General features: G+C 40.3%; 1 protein-coding gene across 11 annotated transcripts in view; it reads right to left on the reverse strand.

The window, feature by feature from the left end:
- LOC132698049 (titin-like) overlaps positions 1-17,202 on the reverse strand; it is a 206,587-nt gene that overhangs the window by 80,976 nt on the left and 108,409 nt on the right. For 10 of the 11 annotated variants that reach the window (XM_060663890.1, XM_060663888.1, XM_060663894.1 and 7 more), the window contains 13 exons: positions 12,228-12,684; positions 11,382-12,170; positions 11,003-11,329; positions 10,712-10,941; positions 10,433-10,652; positions 10,232-10,376; positions 9,995-10,179; positions 7,092-7,906; positions 5,175-7,031; positions 4,975-5,118; positions 4,515-4,916; positions 2,861-4,459; positions 48-2,806 (listed from right to left, as the gene is read on the reverse strand). In XM_060663890.1, coding sequence (XP_060519873.1) covers positions 48-2,806; positions 2,861-4,459; positions 4,515-4,916; positions 4,975-5,118; positions 5,175-7,031; positions 7,092-7,906; positions 9,995-10,179; positions 10,232-10,376; positions 10,433-10,652; positions 10,712-10,941; positions 11,003-11,329; positions 11,382-12,170; positions 12,228-12,684 — 9,929 coding nt within the window. Of the gene's footprint in view, positions 1-47; positions 2,807-2,860; positions 4,460-4,514; positions 4,917-4,974; positions 5,119-5,174; positions 7,032-7,091; positions 7,907-9,994; positions 10,180-10,231; positions 10,377-10,432; positions 10,653-10,711; positions 10,942-11,002; positions 11,330-11,381; positions 12,171-12,227; positions 12,685-16,411; positions 16,802-17,202 lie in introns of those variants that run through there. The other variant, XM_060663895.1, reaches the window with a different exon arrangement.

A 17,202-nucleotide genomic window follows, 5' to 3' on the forward strand; every position in this document is an offset into this window, starting at 1 on the left:
AAATGATTAAAAAAATGAACCAATTTTGATTTTTCAAATGAACTTACCCGCGGGAGTTGCGAGTCCAAGATTAAATTCGCCTTCGAGACACATTTAAGTGTAGCTTTGGTCGAGTCCTGTCCATATTTATTATAAGCTCTACATTCGTATGTTCCGGAATTTTCCTCGTAACAGTATAAAATATCCAAAATAACAATTCCGAAATCGTGGAATGTGCGATATCGATGGCCATGGGGAAGCTTCTTTCCATTATAATACCATTCAACCACCAAGTCTGGATCTGTGACCGGCGTAAGGCGAGCTTCGAAGTGAGCGCTTTGTCCCTCTACAAGTTTTGTGACGTCTTGAATTTGAGTGATAAATTTCGGAGGTTCCGTTACGGGAGTTAGCGGCGCCTGAGCTTGTTGCCCTTGGAGGCTTTCAAGTTCGCGAATTTTAGCAAGTGATTCGGGTTGCAAGCTTTCTGAAAATACTCCCCCTTTTCCATGGGCAGATATCGTAGCCCTGGTGAAATCTTCACCGTATTTGTTATGTGCTCTGCAAACGTATTCTCCGGAATCCTGGTCTTGGATGTAAGATATATCTAATACAACGAAGCCAAAATCAGAAACCGATTTTATACGGGATGACTGTAATAGCGGCTGTCCATTGTGATACCATTCCACTTTAAGATTCGGATCATTAACGGGTACGAGGGTGCATTCGAAATGAGCAGATTGACCGTCACGCAATCCGACAATATCCTGTATGTGTGTAGTGAATCTGGGTTTCTGACCAGATGTCTTGTCTACACATTCTAAAGTAACGCTTTGTTCAGCCACGCCCCATTTATTAGTTGCTTTGCATGTGAAAGTGCCAGAATCTTCAATTTTCACTCCTAACACTTCCAGAACTACCATACCAAAGGCATGAACTGTTCTAAATCTGTGAGAAGCTTCAATTGTTTTTCCATTATAGAACCACTCTACCACCATGGTTTGGTCTCCGATAGGTGTCAAACCTGCTTCAAAGTGAGCAATTTCACCTTCGCTGAGATTGGTTAAGTTGGTAAATTCGGATGTAAATACAGGCGCATGTCCCTCTTCTCCTTCTGCTAAAGGCATTTCGGGTCTATGCAAAGAATCTTCAAGATCTTGTATCTTTTCCAGACCCTCTTGCCCTTTAGGATGTTGTGTTCGTTCGATGAGGTTGGCTTTGCTGGTGCAATAAATAGTGGTGGATGTAAAAGCTTCTCCTGCTTTATTTGAAGCTTTTGCTGTGTACACTCCTTGGTCCCTTTCGTATACATCAGTTAGGTCTAGTGTAACAAAACCAAAGTCGCTAGTGAGCTTGAACCTCGATGCGTGATCCAATGATTTTCCGTTAAAGAACCATTCTATTTTTAGGTTAGGATCTTCTTTTGGTTCAACGGATCCTTCTAAATGAAGAGGTTTACTTTCTAGCACCGTGAATTCTGGATTCAGTGGTACTGTCCATACTGGTTTGGGATATTCCTTATCTGGGGCGTAATCTTTTGGTCGGGATTTAGCCGCAAATGCCTGATCTACTTCTTCAACGGCATCCAATCCAGCCTTTCCTTGAGGGTGTTGCGTATCATAATAAATGCTCTTTTTGCCCGTGCACCGTAAGGAACCCGACGTAGTAACGGAACCCTTGCTATTCGATGCTTTGCATGTATATACTCCAGAATCTTCTTCATAAGCGTGAGTAATATCTAACGCCACATATCCGAAATCATAAGTGCTCTTATATTTTGCTCCGCTGGTCAAAGGTTTGTTGTTAATAAACCATTCGATCTTCATTGTCGGGTCCTTAGATGGTTCAACATTGCACTCAAAGTGCACATTGTCGCCTTCAATACATTCGACATTGTTCAGGTGGGAGATGAACATTGGAATTTCATAAGTCGGTTCGGGTTGTTCCGGACGACCTTCTTGTGGCCTTTCGAGAGCTTCAATTTTAGGAATAGCTTCCGGATGTAGAGTCTGACCCAAAAGCCAGTGTTTGTCTTGAATTTTAAGTGAGGATGTGGAGATCGCTTCTCCTAATTTGTTGGTCGCTTTGCATGTGTAAATTGCAGAATCATCTCCTCTTAGCCCATTAATGGATAGGGTGACTAATCCAAAATCAAAGGTGCTACGGAGCCTAGTACCAGTTGATAAAGAAATTCCGTTTTTGAACCATTCGATCCTGAGATTTGGATCCGCACGTGGTTCTACTTGAGCTTCTAAATAAACGTGTTGTCCTTCACTTAAATTGTCATAACTCTTAAGATGTGTCGTAAATACTGGAGGTTGCTGAGGAGTTGTATCGATGAACATTTCAGGGACTTTGTTCATTTCAGCTTCCTTTAATCTGATCTTCTCCCAAGCTTCAGGTTGTAGAGGTTCTCCGACGATATTCGATCTCGATTTAACCTTCATCGATATGGACGAAACCGCTTCACCGGATTTATTGATGGCTTTACAAGTGTAAACCCCGGAGTCATTAGGCACCGTGGACATAACATCCAAAGTAACAAAACCGAAATCATGAGTAACTTTAAACCGTGACCCAAGTTTTAGTTCTACTCCGTTGATGTACCATTCAAATCGCAAGCTCGCATCACCCACAGGTACAACTCTAGCTTCAAAATGAGCGTGTTGACCTTCCCAGAGCTCTGTCGGTCCAGTTAAAAGTTGAGTAAATATGGGTTTTTCAAATATTCTTTCCGGTTCTTCTGGCCTTGGCGCCAGTGGCTGCTCTAGTTGGGCGATTTTGCGTTGAGCTTCTGGATGTTGAGTATCCAGCTGGATGCTGGCTTTGGCTGAAAGTGAAACACAATGCTTCAAAGTCAAACAGGATACTTTTTAATACTTACTTCTAATTTTCATAGATGCAGTCGTTACAGCTTCTCCCAGTGGATTGGAAGCTCTACAGAGATAAATGCCTTCATCTTCTTCTCTGATCTGTTTGATGTCCAGGGAGACGTAACCGAAGTCATGTACTTTGGTTATACGCGAGCTGTCTTCCAATGGTTTCTCATTTCTAAACCATTCCACTTTAAGTGTTGGGTCACCAACTGGAATCAGTCTACATTCGAAGTGAGCTGTTTGCCCTTCATTAATAAAGTCAATATTTTGAAGTGGCTGAGTAAACACTGGTCTTTGCCTCGTGACCTGGTCCTCTGCTTCTGGGCGTTTATACGCCTGGTGTTCCTCCAGCTGCCTGATTTTATCTAAACCTTCTGGTCTCTGCGACTCTGTTATAATGCTGTCTCTAGCAATTACTCTTAAATTGATAGACGAAACGCATTGTCCAAGATTATTGATTGCTTTAACAGAATATTCACCAGCATCTTCGGGTACGGCGTGCGTTACGTCAAGTGCAATGTATCCAAAATCGAAGGTTATATGGAACCTGTTTCCAGACGGCAACGGTTTACCGTTATGGTAGAATTCGATTCTCAAATTCGAATCATGGATAGGTTCGACTTGGGCTTCAAAATGAGCGGTCTGGCCCTCATAGATTTCAGTAGTGCCTCGCAGTTCGGTAATAAATCTGGGAGGGGTAGGTACGGGTTCGTCAATTTCTAGTCTAGTAGGATGTCCTTGAGCTTCCAGTTCTCGAATTTTTTGTAAACCTTCTGGGTGTTGAGTATCAAGCAAAATACTGCTCCTTCCACCAACTTTAATGGTGCAAGTGTTAACTGCTTCGCCAACGAGATTTGTAGCTTTACACATATAGGTACCGCTATCTTCAGGGTAAGCGTACAAGACGTCAAGCGCCACGTATCCGAAGTCATGGGTTGTTCTGAACCTATGTCCAGCGCGGAGTTTTACGCCGTTAACGTACCATTCAATTTTTAGGTTGGCATCGTTTATCGGTTCTACGCGACACTCCAGATGGGCATGTTCACCTTCTTTTAGATTATCTAAGCTTATGAGGGGTGTCAGGAATACAGGTTTTTGCGCCACTGGTTCGATTTCTTCTTTTTTGGGTCTTTCGTATGACTCGAGATCTCTGATTTTCTTTAATCTTTGTTCGTCCATTGTATCCAAGTAAAGTCCAGACTTGGCGACCACCGATACATTTGCAGTTGTCACCGCTTCCCCAGCAACGTTTCTTGCTCTACACATGTACACTCCCGAATCTTCTGCATAAGCGTACAAAATATCTAAAGCCACGTATCCAAAATCGTAGGTCGTTTTAAATCGGTGACCTGTCTGAATGGGTCTTCCGTTGCAGAACCACTCTACTCTCATTGTGGGATCATTAACCGGCGTTAGAGTCGCTTCCAAATGGGCACTGGCACCTTCAGGGAGGTTTTCGATGGTTTTAAGCCCTCTTCCGAATTTCGGTTTTTCTAACAGAATAGCTTCATCTTGCGCCACCTTCCTGTATTTAGAGTCATCCTCGAGGTATTGAATCTTTTGCAGGGCCCCTTCGTGCTGTGTATCACGAATAATTGATGATTTTGCTACAAAAAGAGAATATTAATAACATAACATCGACACTTGAAAATTAATACATACATTTAACGCTGGTCTGTACAGAGGACTGAGCTTGCCCGATGCGATTGGTCGCACGGCATGTATATTCTCCAGAATCTTCAGCATATGCAGTAAGCACGTCCAGGCTGGCAAATCCAAAATCGTAGGCTGTGCGGAATCTGTGGCCGGTTGTCAAAGGCTTTCCGTTATGGAACCATTCCACTTTCAAGTTGGAGTCAGGATAGGGCTCGATTCGGCATTCGTAGTGCGCGCTTTGACCTTCGATCAGTTCAGCAGGTCCGTTGAGTTGAGTGGAGAAGAATGGACTTTGCGTGACCTCTAGTTCTTGTTCCTCCTTGCGCTGGTATCGGCTGGAATCTTCGAGCTGGCGCAGCTTTTGCAATGCTCCCTCGTGTTGAGATTCAAGTTGTAAAGATGCCTTAGCTGAATGAAAAATGTATTTTAGGTACGCCATGGTAATGATGGTATGTAATTTACTCACATTGAACGTAGAGTACTGCAGACGTCACTGCTTCGCCGAGGTCATTTACCGCACGACATGTGTATGTACCAGAATCTTCTGGATTGACATACTTCATATTTAGAGCTACGTACCCGAAGTCATGCATGGTAGTTATACGATTCGCTAAAAATAGACGGCTGGTATTGAGCGACAAAAATATCAGTATTTTAAGAACTTACAAGCTTGGATCGACACTCCATTACGTAACCACTCCACTTTTAGCCTCGAATCTCCTACTGGAATCAATCTAGCTTCGAAGTGAGCTGCTTGATTTTCAGCGACTCTTAAGTCTTTAATTGGCATGGTGAATACTGGCACTTGACTGATCGTTTCTTCGTGAACTTCTTTGCGTTGGTATCTGGACGAGTCCTCCAACTCCGATAGTCTTTCCAAAGCGCCTTCGTGTACTGATTCCAGATAAATCGACTTTTTCGATTGAACATTGCATACGGCAGAGGTAACGGCTTCCCCGAGTGCGTTTGTGGCACGGCATGTATAGGTGCCGGCATCTTCAGGGTAGGTGTATAATATGTCGAGAGCGACGAAGCCGAAGCTGTTTGTTTCAGTAAATCTGGATCCTGACTTTAATGGTTGGCCGTTATGTAGCCATTCCACCTTCATTGTGGTATCGGATACGGGGATCAACCGACATTCAAAATGAGCGCGTTGCCCTTCCTTAATATCTATATTTTTTAAGGAAGTCGTGAATATTGGCGCCTGTTTGGTAGTTTCCTCGATTTCTTCTCGCCTTTGATATTTCGAGCGGTCTTCAAGGTGTTGAATTTGTTGCAAGCTAGTATCGTTCTGGGTGCTGGTAATAATCTGGCCGGTTTGTCTTACCTTTAGGGCGCAAGTAGTTTCATCTACACCTATCAAGTTGGTTGCCCGGCAGGTGTAAATGCCAGAATCTTCGGCTATCAGATCTACTACGTCAAGTGCTACGTAACCAAAGTCGTGTATTGGACGAAATCTATGCCCAACGGTTACCGGCCTTCCATTTTTAAACCATTCCACTTTTAAATTGGAATCAGTCACCGGCTCTATTTTGCATTCGAAATGGGCGTGCTGACCTTCAACCATGTTCTCTAAGTTCTTGGGTTTGGTAACAAATCTGGGTTTCACGGTGACCTGTTCGTCCACATATTCCGTGCGCTTATACCGGGAAGCATCTTCTAGGTGTTGTATTTTCTCTAATCCTGCAGGATGCTGGCTATCGAACAATAAGTCTTTTTTTGCAATGACTCTGACGCTGCACGAAGTAACTGCTTCTCCAAGTTGGTTTCGTGCCTGGCAAGTATAAATTCCAGAATCTTCAGGATATACGCTGAGTAAATCCAGTGCGACGTAGTCAAAGTCGTAGGCCGGTCTGAACCGATGACCCGTTTTAACCGGGCGTCCATTGCAGAACCACTCGACTTTCATAGATGAGTCACCCACAGGTTGAAGACGGCATTCCATATGCACGTTGGTACCTTCGACGGTTTCAATATTATGCAGAGGTCTGGTAAATTGTGGGGCTTGCAACACGGTAACGTCTTCTTCGATGTGTTTCCTGTATCGGGAAGAATCTTCGAGCATTTGAATTTGTTCCAAAGATTGTTCGTGCTGACTCTCGGTAATAATATCCGATTTCGCGATAACTCTTACGCAAGCGGAGGTATGGGCTGAGCCTAAATGATTGACGGCACGAACAGTATATTCCCCTGAATCTTGAGCTGTAGCGTGGATGATGTCAAGGGCTACAAACCCGAAATCGTTGTAGGTTCTAAACCTAGATCCAACGGTTACTGGTTTTCCGTTACAATACCACTCCACGCGCATGGTCGGATCGCCCATCGGTTCCAGGCGGCATTCTAAGTGGATGTTTCTGCCTTCCTGGCAAGGCTGCGGGTCGGAAAGCGGTACCACGAATATTGGTTTCGATTTTGAAATTTCTTCTATGTGGTATTGGGGTTCAACAAACTTGGATTGTTCTAGGTGCTGAGTTTTGTCGAACGCACCTTTGTGCATACTTCTTGTGTCGATACTTGCTCGAGCTGCAACAAAAATCGGATATATTGATATTGTGCATTATCACAAAGCACTTAAATACTTACTTTCGACTACCATGCTAGCAGATACTTGTGCTTCACCCAAAGCGTTTCTAGCTACCACCGTGTAAGTTCCTGCGTCCTCTTCTCTAACGCTGAGGATGTCAAGAGCGACATACCCAAAATCGTGGTAGGTTTGAATTCGGTTTGCAGGTTGAATGGGTCTTCCGTTGAAATACCATTCGATTTTCAAAGTCATATCACTTTGTGGTTCGACTCGAGCCTCAAAATGTGCTCTCTGTCCTTCGACAATTTTGTTCGTACCTTTCAGTGGTCCCAAAAACCGGGGTTTCTGCGTAACTTCAATTTCTTCTTGTTCCTTCCTTAAATATCGACTCGTGTCTTCCAAGTGCTGGATTTTTTCTAATCCTCCGGGGTGCTGCGAGTCGAATATTATATCTTTTTTACTCACAACACTTAATTGTGCCGTCGTAGTCGCCTCTCCCAATGCATTGAACGCGCGACACGTGTAGTTACCGACATCGTGAATGGTAACTTCCTTAATCGTTAAAGCTACATAACCAAAGTTAAAGAAACTTGTAATTCTAGAGCTGGCTTCTACCGGGCGCCCATCTTTAAGCCATTCGACTTTAAGAGTTGCATCTCCTACGGGTTCTAATCTCGCTTCGAAATGTGCGAAACCACCTTCGCGAATTCCAAGTTGATCTTTAATCGGTGTCTTGAATTCTGGCGGAGCCATACTTTCTGGGCTTTCTACGACGTATTTCTGATGTTGCTGCTGTTGCCAAGCTTCTAGTTCCTCGACTTTTTCGATATAGCGTTGCTGTTCTGGGATTCCCAAATCACCAGTCACCGTCAATCTAGTTAATGAAACAGAGTGAAATTTCCGTAGGTTTTAACAACAGAGTAAGATCACATCAAGTGGACCCCCATTTACCACTTGATCATAAAAAATGAATCTATATATATTTTTTATAAGTACTTATGATGTAAAATTGATCCCTCAAACGATTTTTTAGAATTTTGATTTTAACAACATTGTTTTATAATGAAAATTTTAAGCACTTTTAGTTAAAAAATGGATTAAAAATCAACCGTAAGAGGTAAATTTATGAAATATATATTAACGAATTAAAATTATTTGTTAATTTTCGTATTGTTAACTAACTTTTAAGTTAACAAATGAAAATTTAACTGATTTCTTGGTAAAAAAAATCATGTTTTTTTTTATCGGTCACATGATTTACACATTTAAGTTTAAGATTGCGGAAGAAAATTTCACTGCTCGTCATTAGTTTAAACAAAATGAACTTATTTATAACAGCGCGCCGGCCGCCGAGCGCTGTGGAAGCGCCGCGCTGCCGAGCGTCTCGAACTGCATTGAAGGTTTTATCAGTGATAATTTAAAATAATAATACAAAATATTATTATAAAACAAATTTTATTATTATTTATGTTATTTTATTATAATTATTATTAATAACATTTTATTTTGTAACAATATTAACATACTGAATAGAAAACACAAGCTTAAATAATTAAATTATAAATTTGTCGCAATTTATTTTTTTTTTTTAAAAACCTTTTTTTTTAAATAAATACTTTTTCATCCTCTTCACCAGGCTGCATTCTAGTGAAAAATTTTCCACTGGTTTGTAATAATGAAATTGGCGTGTATTTTTTATTTTAGTTAAGCGTTCGAATCGTGGTTGGTATTTTTTTAAAAGACCTTTGGGCTCACTGAAAAAAGGAAAGTGGGGTTGTTATGTGGGTGTTTTTTATCCCGTTGGAGACTATCACGATAAGCTTGTCTTTATACACTCCCTGCTAAGCCATCACACGCTCCTTTGCCATGAGATGTAGCGAGAAAAGTCCAATTAGCATCAACACCAAAATCATTTTCATGATTAACTAAATTGGCAAAATTAGATTTAAATAATAATTAAAACTAATTTTTAATCACATAATTTCATAGTTCACTCGGCCCATTGTAAATCACAGAAAATATTATTATTACAATTAAAAATTATAATACTAAAATATTAACTAAAAAAACAACTCAACAACACTTCAGCTTTTATTTTTAATAATTATTTCATGCTTTGCGTATAAGCTTATGTCACGAATAGAAAGGAATGACTTCTACAATGATTTTGTTATTTACTAGGATACGCGAAAAACAAATGAAAATCGTAACGCAGCGGTTTTTCTTTCGTTAACTAAAGATGGAGTGTTGACTAGTAAATTTAAAAACCGTAATTCGCTAAATGACCTAGAAAAAATAAGTATAGACCATAACAGTTTTAAAAATTTAAAGTTGATTGTTTTTTTCTAAATTTACGCTGTTTGGTAAAAATAATAAAAAAAATTGATAGTATTCTTTATAACATTGTTAAAAAAAATTATTAATAATAATTATAATAAAATAGCATAAATAATAATAAAATTGGTTTTATAATAATATTTTGTATTATTATTTTAAATTATCACGAGACCCTCGGCAGTGCGACGCCCGGCGCGCTGTCATAAATAAATTCATTTTATTTAAACTGATGACGAACAGTGAAATTTTCTTCCGGAATCTTAAACTTAAATGGATAAAGCATGTGACCGATATAAAAAAACAATTTTTTTTTTACCAAGAAATCAGTTAAATCTTCATTTGTTTACTTAAAAGTTAGTTAATAATACGAAAATAAACAAATAATTTTAAGTCGTTCATAAATTTATCTCTTACGGTTGATTTTTAATCAATTTTTTAATTAAAAGTTCTTAAAATATTCATTATAAAAACAATGTTGTTAAAATCAAAATTTTAAAAAATCGTTTGGGGGATCAATTTTCCATCATAAGTGCTCATAAAAAATATATATAGATTAAATTTTTATGACCAAGTGGTAAATGGGGGGTCCACTTGACGTGATCGTACTTAATACTAAAATGCTTACTTGCTGAACACCTGGACAGTAGCGGTACTAATCGCTTCACCTAAATGATTCACAGCTCTCACGGTGTAGGATCCTGCATCTTCGGCCCGTAGGTGCATTATGTTGAGAGACACGTAGCCGAAGTTGAAGATCGTCGAGATCCTGGAGCTGGCCGTAATCGGTCGACCATCTTTGTACCACTCCACCTGAGAGACGACGGATTAGTTAAGTCCAAGTATAGTAGAAGCATTATCTTACTTTCATGGTTGGATCACTGACAGGAGTCAGTTGCGCCTCAAAGTGCGCATTTCTGCCTTCCTGGAGCTCTCCAAGATCCTGGAGTGGACGGATGAAATGAGGTTTCTGATTTGTTTTCTCTTCCAGGCTTTCTTGACGTTGATATCTAAATGCGCACGTCATAGAAAAGTTGAAGATTGAGATTCAAATTTGAGTACTTACTTGGAATAATCTTCCAAGTGTTGAATGTATTGCAAACTGTCTGGGTGTTGACTGGTTTTCTCTATAGATTCTCTGGCTTTAACGATAAGATTTGCACGAGATTCTACGCATCCTGTTGCGCTCCTTACACGACACACATATTCGCCGGCATCGTTAAGGGTTAAGCTAATTAAATCTAGAGCAATAAAGCCAAAGCGGAATATCGAAGTTGCTCTAGAACCTGCAAATTTCAAAAGTACTTTGTTAATATCGCGCAATATTTTGAACCGCTTTACTTACTGGCTGCCATTGGTCTTCCATTCAAGAACCACTCAACAACCATGGTCGGGTCGCCGACTGGTTCAATCCTGGCCTCGAAGTGAACCTTGCCACCTTCGAATTGAATTGCGTCTTGTAACGGGATGATGAATCTAGGTGGGGGATAAATACGATCTTCTTCGCCGGGAACTGGATGTGGCCTTGATCTTTCCACATGGCGGAGGTAGATCACTTCCGGGCCAGGTTCGGGTCTGTAACATGAACGTATTGCCTTATTGAGTGTTTTTGCAGTGCAAGCAAGTGATTACGTACTCAGGTTCGATGACTTTTGTAGGTCTTGGCAAGTGCAGGCGTCTGGGTTCGGGAGTAGGTCCTTGTGGTGTTTCGACGAATAGTCTCGCTCGGGTTGCGGTTGAGCCCGCAACGTTTTGGGCGGTACATTGGTACCAAGCCGCATCCGAAACCTTAGCTCTCGGTATATCTAGCGAAGTAGCGCCTCCGTCTATGGCAATGCGAACATCCGGGCTTGATTGCAAAGGAACTCCGTCCTTTTGCCAGCTAATGCGCGGAATGGGTGTACCAACAGCACGAGCGTTCAATAGGACCGGTTCTCCTTCACGTACATTGACGGTGGTAAATCTGAAAAACGCAGTAGTGTCAAATAGCAACTAGTAACTCAGGAAGAGCTCACCTTTCGACAAACTTCGGGGCAACTACTTGTTCTTTTTCGATAACGTTCAAATTGCATTGGAAAGATGTTTCGCCGGTTTTATTCTTTGCGACACACGTCACCACGCCGGAGTCGTTTCGACTCACCGACGTAATCATTAAGGCGTGGTTGCCGGATTCGTTGACCAAGATTTTGTGGTTGTGGTCATCGGTGACTTGTTTTCCGTTGATGTACCACGTAACTTCCGGGTAAGGCCTACCGGTTACTCGGCAGTCAAAACGGGTCATCTTTCCTTCGGTTATATCTCTGTCTCCGCAAACTCTAACGAAGTTTGGCGCGAGTGTTTTGCTAGTATCGGTAGTTTCAACTTCGGTTTGTTGAGATTTGAATGACGACTCATGGATCAAACCTTCTTGGGTGGTTACTGGTTCAATGGCGAGGTACGCCGACGATACAACGCAACCTTGAGGGTTTTCCGCCAGCAAAGTGTAATGGCCCGAATCGTCAGACGAAACCTGCTTGACCCTCAACGAAGCCTGATTGTTCGAGAAGCTGCTTTCATATTTTTGAGATTCCACTATCCGCTGCCCGTTTTTGAACCAGGTCAACCTGGGACGGGGGTTGGCGGATAGCTTCGACGTAAACACTGCATCAGACCCTTCGAGCAATTTTGAATTGCGTGGTTTTTGGGAAATTTGAGGAGGAGCCGGTGGGCCGAGAGACCGTTCAACTGTTGTCGATATCTGCGAGTCTTTTTCGTATGTAGATCTCCTGGTAATGGATTCGCGGAAGGATACTTCTCTAAGTAACCTGTAATGAAATTCTATTTAGAGTTTGCACTATTTCTTTTTTTTTAAATAGTGTTACCTATATTCAAATGTGTCTATTTTGAAGTCTTCCGTGATTACGGTACCATTTGAGTAGGTCGTGGTTTTCTCGAATTGACTCTGCGAAAACCTCTGGGGCATCTGCATTCCCTCAGGGGATATGTAGACGGAACACACCGCCTCTCCGTATTGGTTTTTGGCAGTGCATATGTATTCGCCCTCGTCTCCCGGACCAATTTGGTGTATCTGGAGTGTAACATCTCCAGTCGATTCGTTGTAACTAAGTCGATGCTTCTGGGAATTAAGGAGTGGTGCTCCATTTCTAGTCCACGAGACCGTAGGTTGTGGTTTGCCGGTGATTCGTCCTTCGAACGCGGCCACACCTCCTTGGGCGAATCTCGCATTGCTAAACACCTTCTCGAACACAGGTGGTTGAGCATTTGGGCCGAAACCCGGAATTTGTTGGAGTTGCTCCTGGGTTAGCTGACCTCCTTGAACTAAAAAAAAAAGTGCCTTTAAGATCTCATATAGTGGTTTTAATGGTATAATGGGTTACAATTTTAAATGTGTTATTATAAGCACCACCATAACTAAGTTAATTCTTAAAATCAAAACCAGCATTTTGCAAGTTATCTGGGATGATTCCGCTATAAAGACTGCAATCTGACTAAATTTGTAGATGATTGGGTGCTTATTTTTCAGAGGAGAGGTGCCATTGACTCTTCGAGACTTACATAATGGCACTCACAGGTGCTTTAAAATAGGACAAAGTGTGAGTCGGTTGAATGACAAGTCAGCTTTAAGAAACGGGAGTTGTAAGTCAAGCCGTTTGCTAAATCGGCTAAAGGCTATCCGGCAACAGAGGAAAATTAAGGACTAGTTCTTAAATTGAACTGAGGTGGCTTTTACTTGATGAAAATCCATTTATCAAAGTAAATAAGCACTAAAAGTTCAGATTTTCACGAAATTATATATTTTTACATGACAATTGTTACGTTTATAATAAAGACACGGTGTTGTAGAAACAATTGTCATGCCAAAATATATAATTTCGTGAAAATCTGAGCTTTTAGTTCTTATTTAGTTTGAAGGACTAGTCCCTTGGATGCGACATCCTTAAATGTCCAAACATCTGCTTCCAAGTTGTATGAACTGCGTTCCCGATTTGGAATATTCGGTACTCGGTAATCAAGCAAATATATGGGAATCCACAATAGGCATAAATAACAATAGGTTTCGTTCTTTTTATGATATCCTCATCAACGAACAGCTGCTAGATTAAATAATAGCATTAATGGAGTGTCCGTCGGTTCATTTTTTGAAATTCATTTTCGGTCGAGTGAGAATAAATATAATTATTATTCATACATCAAAAAAATTTGAAATGTCGTTCGATTCTCAAAAATGTAATCGATCGAAAAAGTGATTCACTTTCGAAATCCAAAGCAATGCGATGGGATTGCCGTATTGCCACGTATCGGATTGGTGCATTAAAAATAGTTGCTCCTAAAATGGTGGCCTGAAACGCGATCCAAGACGTCTAAAATTGTCGACGCTAGCCGTCGGGACGGTACGTTCTTGCTTCGGTCCACTTAATTTTTTTACGCTCCGTCCTCCGAATCGTTTGGCTTTCTATTCTGTGCCTTTTTTTTAGGTACGCTACCCGCGTGCGTTTTTTAAATGACACTTGATATGGAATTGTTTCAATCGCGAGGTATTACCAATCTTTCGGGATGTTTATAGGTCGATGACCAAGACAATTGACATTGGGATGGCGTTCCTAAGTGCAAATTGAATATTTAAGGTCTACTCAAAAATAAAGGTTTGCATAAACGCATCAAAAAAAAAATTGCTAATGCAGTTCGCACTGCTGCTGCGCTAAAATTTGGATATTCCAGCTACATTTTTTTAATAAATTTTTTCCCATAAAAAAGTAGCAGTCTTTCTTACAATATTTTACGTAAAAATAAAAGATAATTGCCTCCTTTTATGCCCATCTCCGATAATGGTAAAAATTAATATATTTATATAAATATATAAATATTGGGTAAAGCTGTGATATTTGTTAGTTCACCTAGATTTTAGTAGCAGGCCAAGTTATGCAGCAAAATGGCAACGTATTCATTTCTTTTGAAAGTGAAAGCGAGTCTAAAATAGCAACGGACGAGTTTTATCTGAACAATTTTGCAAAAAATAAATAAAATAAAAAAATAAATAAATTTCTAGTCCACTAAAACTAGAGGTATTTTTTCAACTGCATGGTTGCATTTTCTCAAAGAGTTAGAAAATGCAATCTTTTCTATGTACTGCTCATTGTAAATTTTTAAATATATTAACATAAATAAAACTAAAAATCTAAGAATAACAAATTGTATAAAAAATAGCAGAATACAATTTGTTTTGGTTAGCAACGCCCCGAATATTGCACCGCCTCCGCATTTTTTGTTGTGAAAATACAACGCGAGCGTCACATTGAATCGCAGAAATTCGTGGATGTGAGAAATAATTAGCAATCGGTTATAAACGTAAAAGCGCCAGTGCCAAGAATTTCTAAAAATACGCATGCAAACGAGTACGACTTGGGAGCTTCAGTGGCATGTGCCGTTAATCTGTAACACATCCATAAACACAATTATAAGTGTTGTAAATATAATTGATTCGGATAAAAAGTCCGACACGCTTATCCTCTACGGCCGTCTACACTTCGTTCGTAAAAACGAGAAGAAATTCGGTTTCTTCTTATTTATACAAGGTGTTTGAAACATACACCGCAATATTTAAAGTAATTTTAAGAAGAAAAGTTCTAATAAAAATAGAAAGCACGGTTTTTAATTTAACTTAACTCGGAAAATAGGGGAAAGACGAAAAATTTCAAAATGCAAGAGTTAATTGTCTACTAGATACTTGGTCCCTAAAATCACTTTCATATATTAGATATCTCTAATATGGTCAAATATTGAGCTTCTATGAGCGTTCCCGATTTTAAAACCACATATATTGACACCTTGCATGTTATAAACAAGGCGTTTCCAGATAGAGTTTATTGGGACTATTTTTCTTAAAATGAGCTCTAGAATCATGCATGCTTTCTAAACACCCTGTATACGGTTAAGGCGACTTCCATACGTAGCCAATTTCCAATCCTAAAATACCGTTGCACAAGTGGTGCCATTTTTTCGCAATTTTCAAAAATATCAGACTTTGTAAGTTTTCGAATAAAAATATACTTTGAAAATCGTCAGAATGCGGCAACGAAGTGTTTGTCGAAATTTTATGCTCCTTCCGAATGCGTTTTATTTACCCCAATTCCCGAAATAGAACGTCGGCAAGAAAAATCACTATAAAAAATGGTCGCACAATATTTGCCCGCGCCATTTGGATTACGTCCAACTGGAGTTTTTCATTTTAACGGATTTGAATGCTGGCAAAATTATCCCGGCTTGAAATATCGTACACGCTGGAAATAACTCCAAACGGATTGTGTGTTGTGTGTGATTTCAGACGTTTGTTATTAAATATTCATAAAAACCAAAATTGGTGATGATCTCTTATAAAACGATGGCGAAATGTTTCGCAATTTTCGTTGTTTCCTGGAATTAATTGCAATTTTTGCTAAAAGACATATTTCTAAGTTTGCTAGTGTCGTTTCTCGAATCGTAATGCTGCATTTGGTCCTTTTGTTTTTTACTATTGAGGTGGGGGTAGCAAAATTACATACTCCAACGTATATATAATCGCTTTGGTCGTTTATAAAAACTATGAGTTGATATTATACAGTTGAAACAAATCATAAGTTAGATAAATTTAGATGTTTTGAATTATCTGTTCATTTGTATTTGTAGAATCAGTCAAGCTCGGTTAAGTGGCCCAAAAGAGAGGATTTCAGTAGATGTGACGATTGTTTATCCATTGCCAAGGAGCTTTGGACTTGTCAACAAACCTACTTATGCAATATTTTACAGTTCATCGAATGTAGATAGATTTTGTTTAAACTCTACCTAGATTGCAGATCTAGCGGTATCGGATGAACGTCAGCAAGCAACAGCGAACTACGTAAAAACTTTCAGCCGACAAGCTTAGAGAATCGGAAATTTCTCATCACTTGGAGTTCTTCTCCCAACATCCGTTCGTGATGATGACGTGTTTCGGGAGTTAGCAGAACAGCCCCAAGCGAGTGACGGGCGAGCTGACAAGCGAATGCGAAAAATTTCAATGAGTCCTAACCTGTCATATGACCGGTGACCTGTCTTGTGACATGTTGCTCTGTTCTTGTCACCCGTTGTTGCTGTTGCTGTTGCGTCACCGTTTGCTGGTGTTGCTGCTGCGATTGCTGCGCCTGTTGTTGTTGCTGTTGTCGATTCATTTCGTCACCACTTATATATTTCGCACAAGATCGATGAGAAAAATTTCAAATAAATTAAAAATTAGCACTAATAACACACAATAAATCACCACACGTGTGAGCGCTAGTCTCGAGAAAAAAAATAAGAACGCTAAAAAAATCTGACGGATCAAAGTCTGTCGTCGTCGTTGCCTGCTCTGCGGCTCTGGTAAGCTACAAAGATCAAGTCATCATCCCCGATATCTTTCAAGACGTCGGTCGAATACGAATTGCGAGCGAAGAATGAGCGTCCCGGGACTCTCCCGCTGCGATTCGGGAACGGATTCGTATAGTGGGGGCACGAAATCGGGTTCGGCGGACTATTTTGAGACACCGGTGTCGCGGTTTTGGCCACCGACCGATCTGCGGGTGTAATCGAATTTTTTTCGCCGCGACGACCATTTCCGAAGCTAAAATTTTTCGCACTTCAGTTTTGACGGCGGCTTCCGTTTCTCGTTTACTTTTTCCTGGTTCTCCTCGTTTGCCTTCTTTTTAATTTTCATATTATTTGGTTGCCTGCGTTTTTTATCTATATTGTGGACTCAATCGAACAATTTTATACGGAAACTCCTCTCGTACACAGATATAAACAATCTTTGTACCTTTTTTGCAATCGTTTCCAAACCACAAATAG

The sequence above is a fragment of the Cylas formicarius genome, unplaced genomic scaffold, assembly GCF_029955315.1.
Source record: "Cylas formicarius isolate icCylForm1 unplaced genomic scaffold, icCylForm1.1 PGA_scaffold_2__14_contigs__length_35257938, whole genome shotgun sequence".
Lineage (NCBI taxonomy): Eukaryota > Metazoa > Arthropoda > Insecta > Coleoptera > Brentidae > Cylas > Cylas formicarius.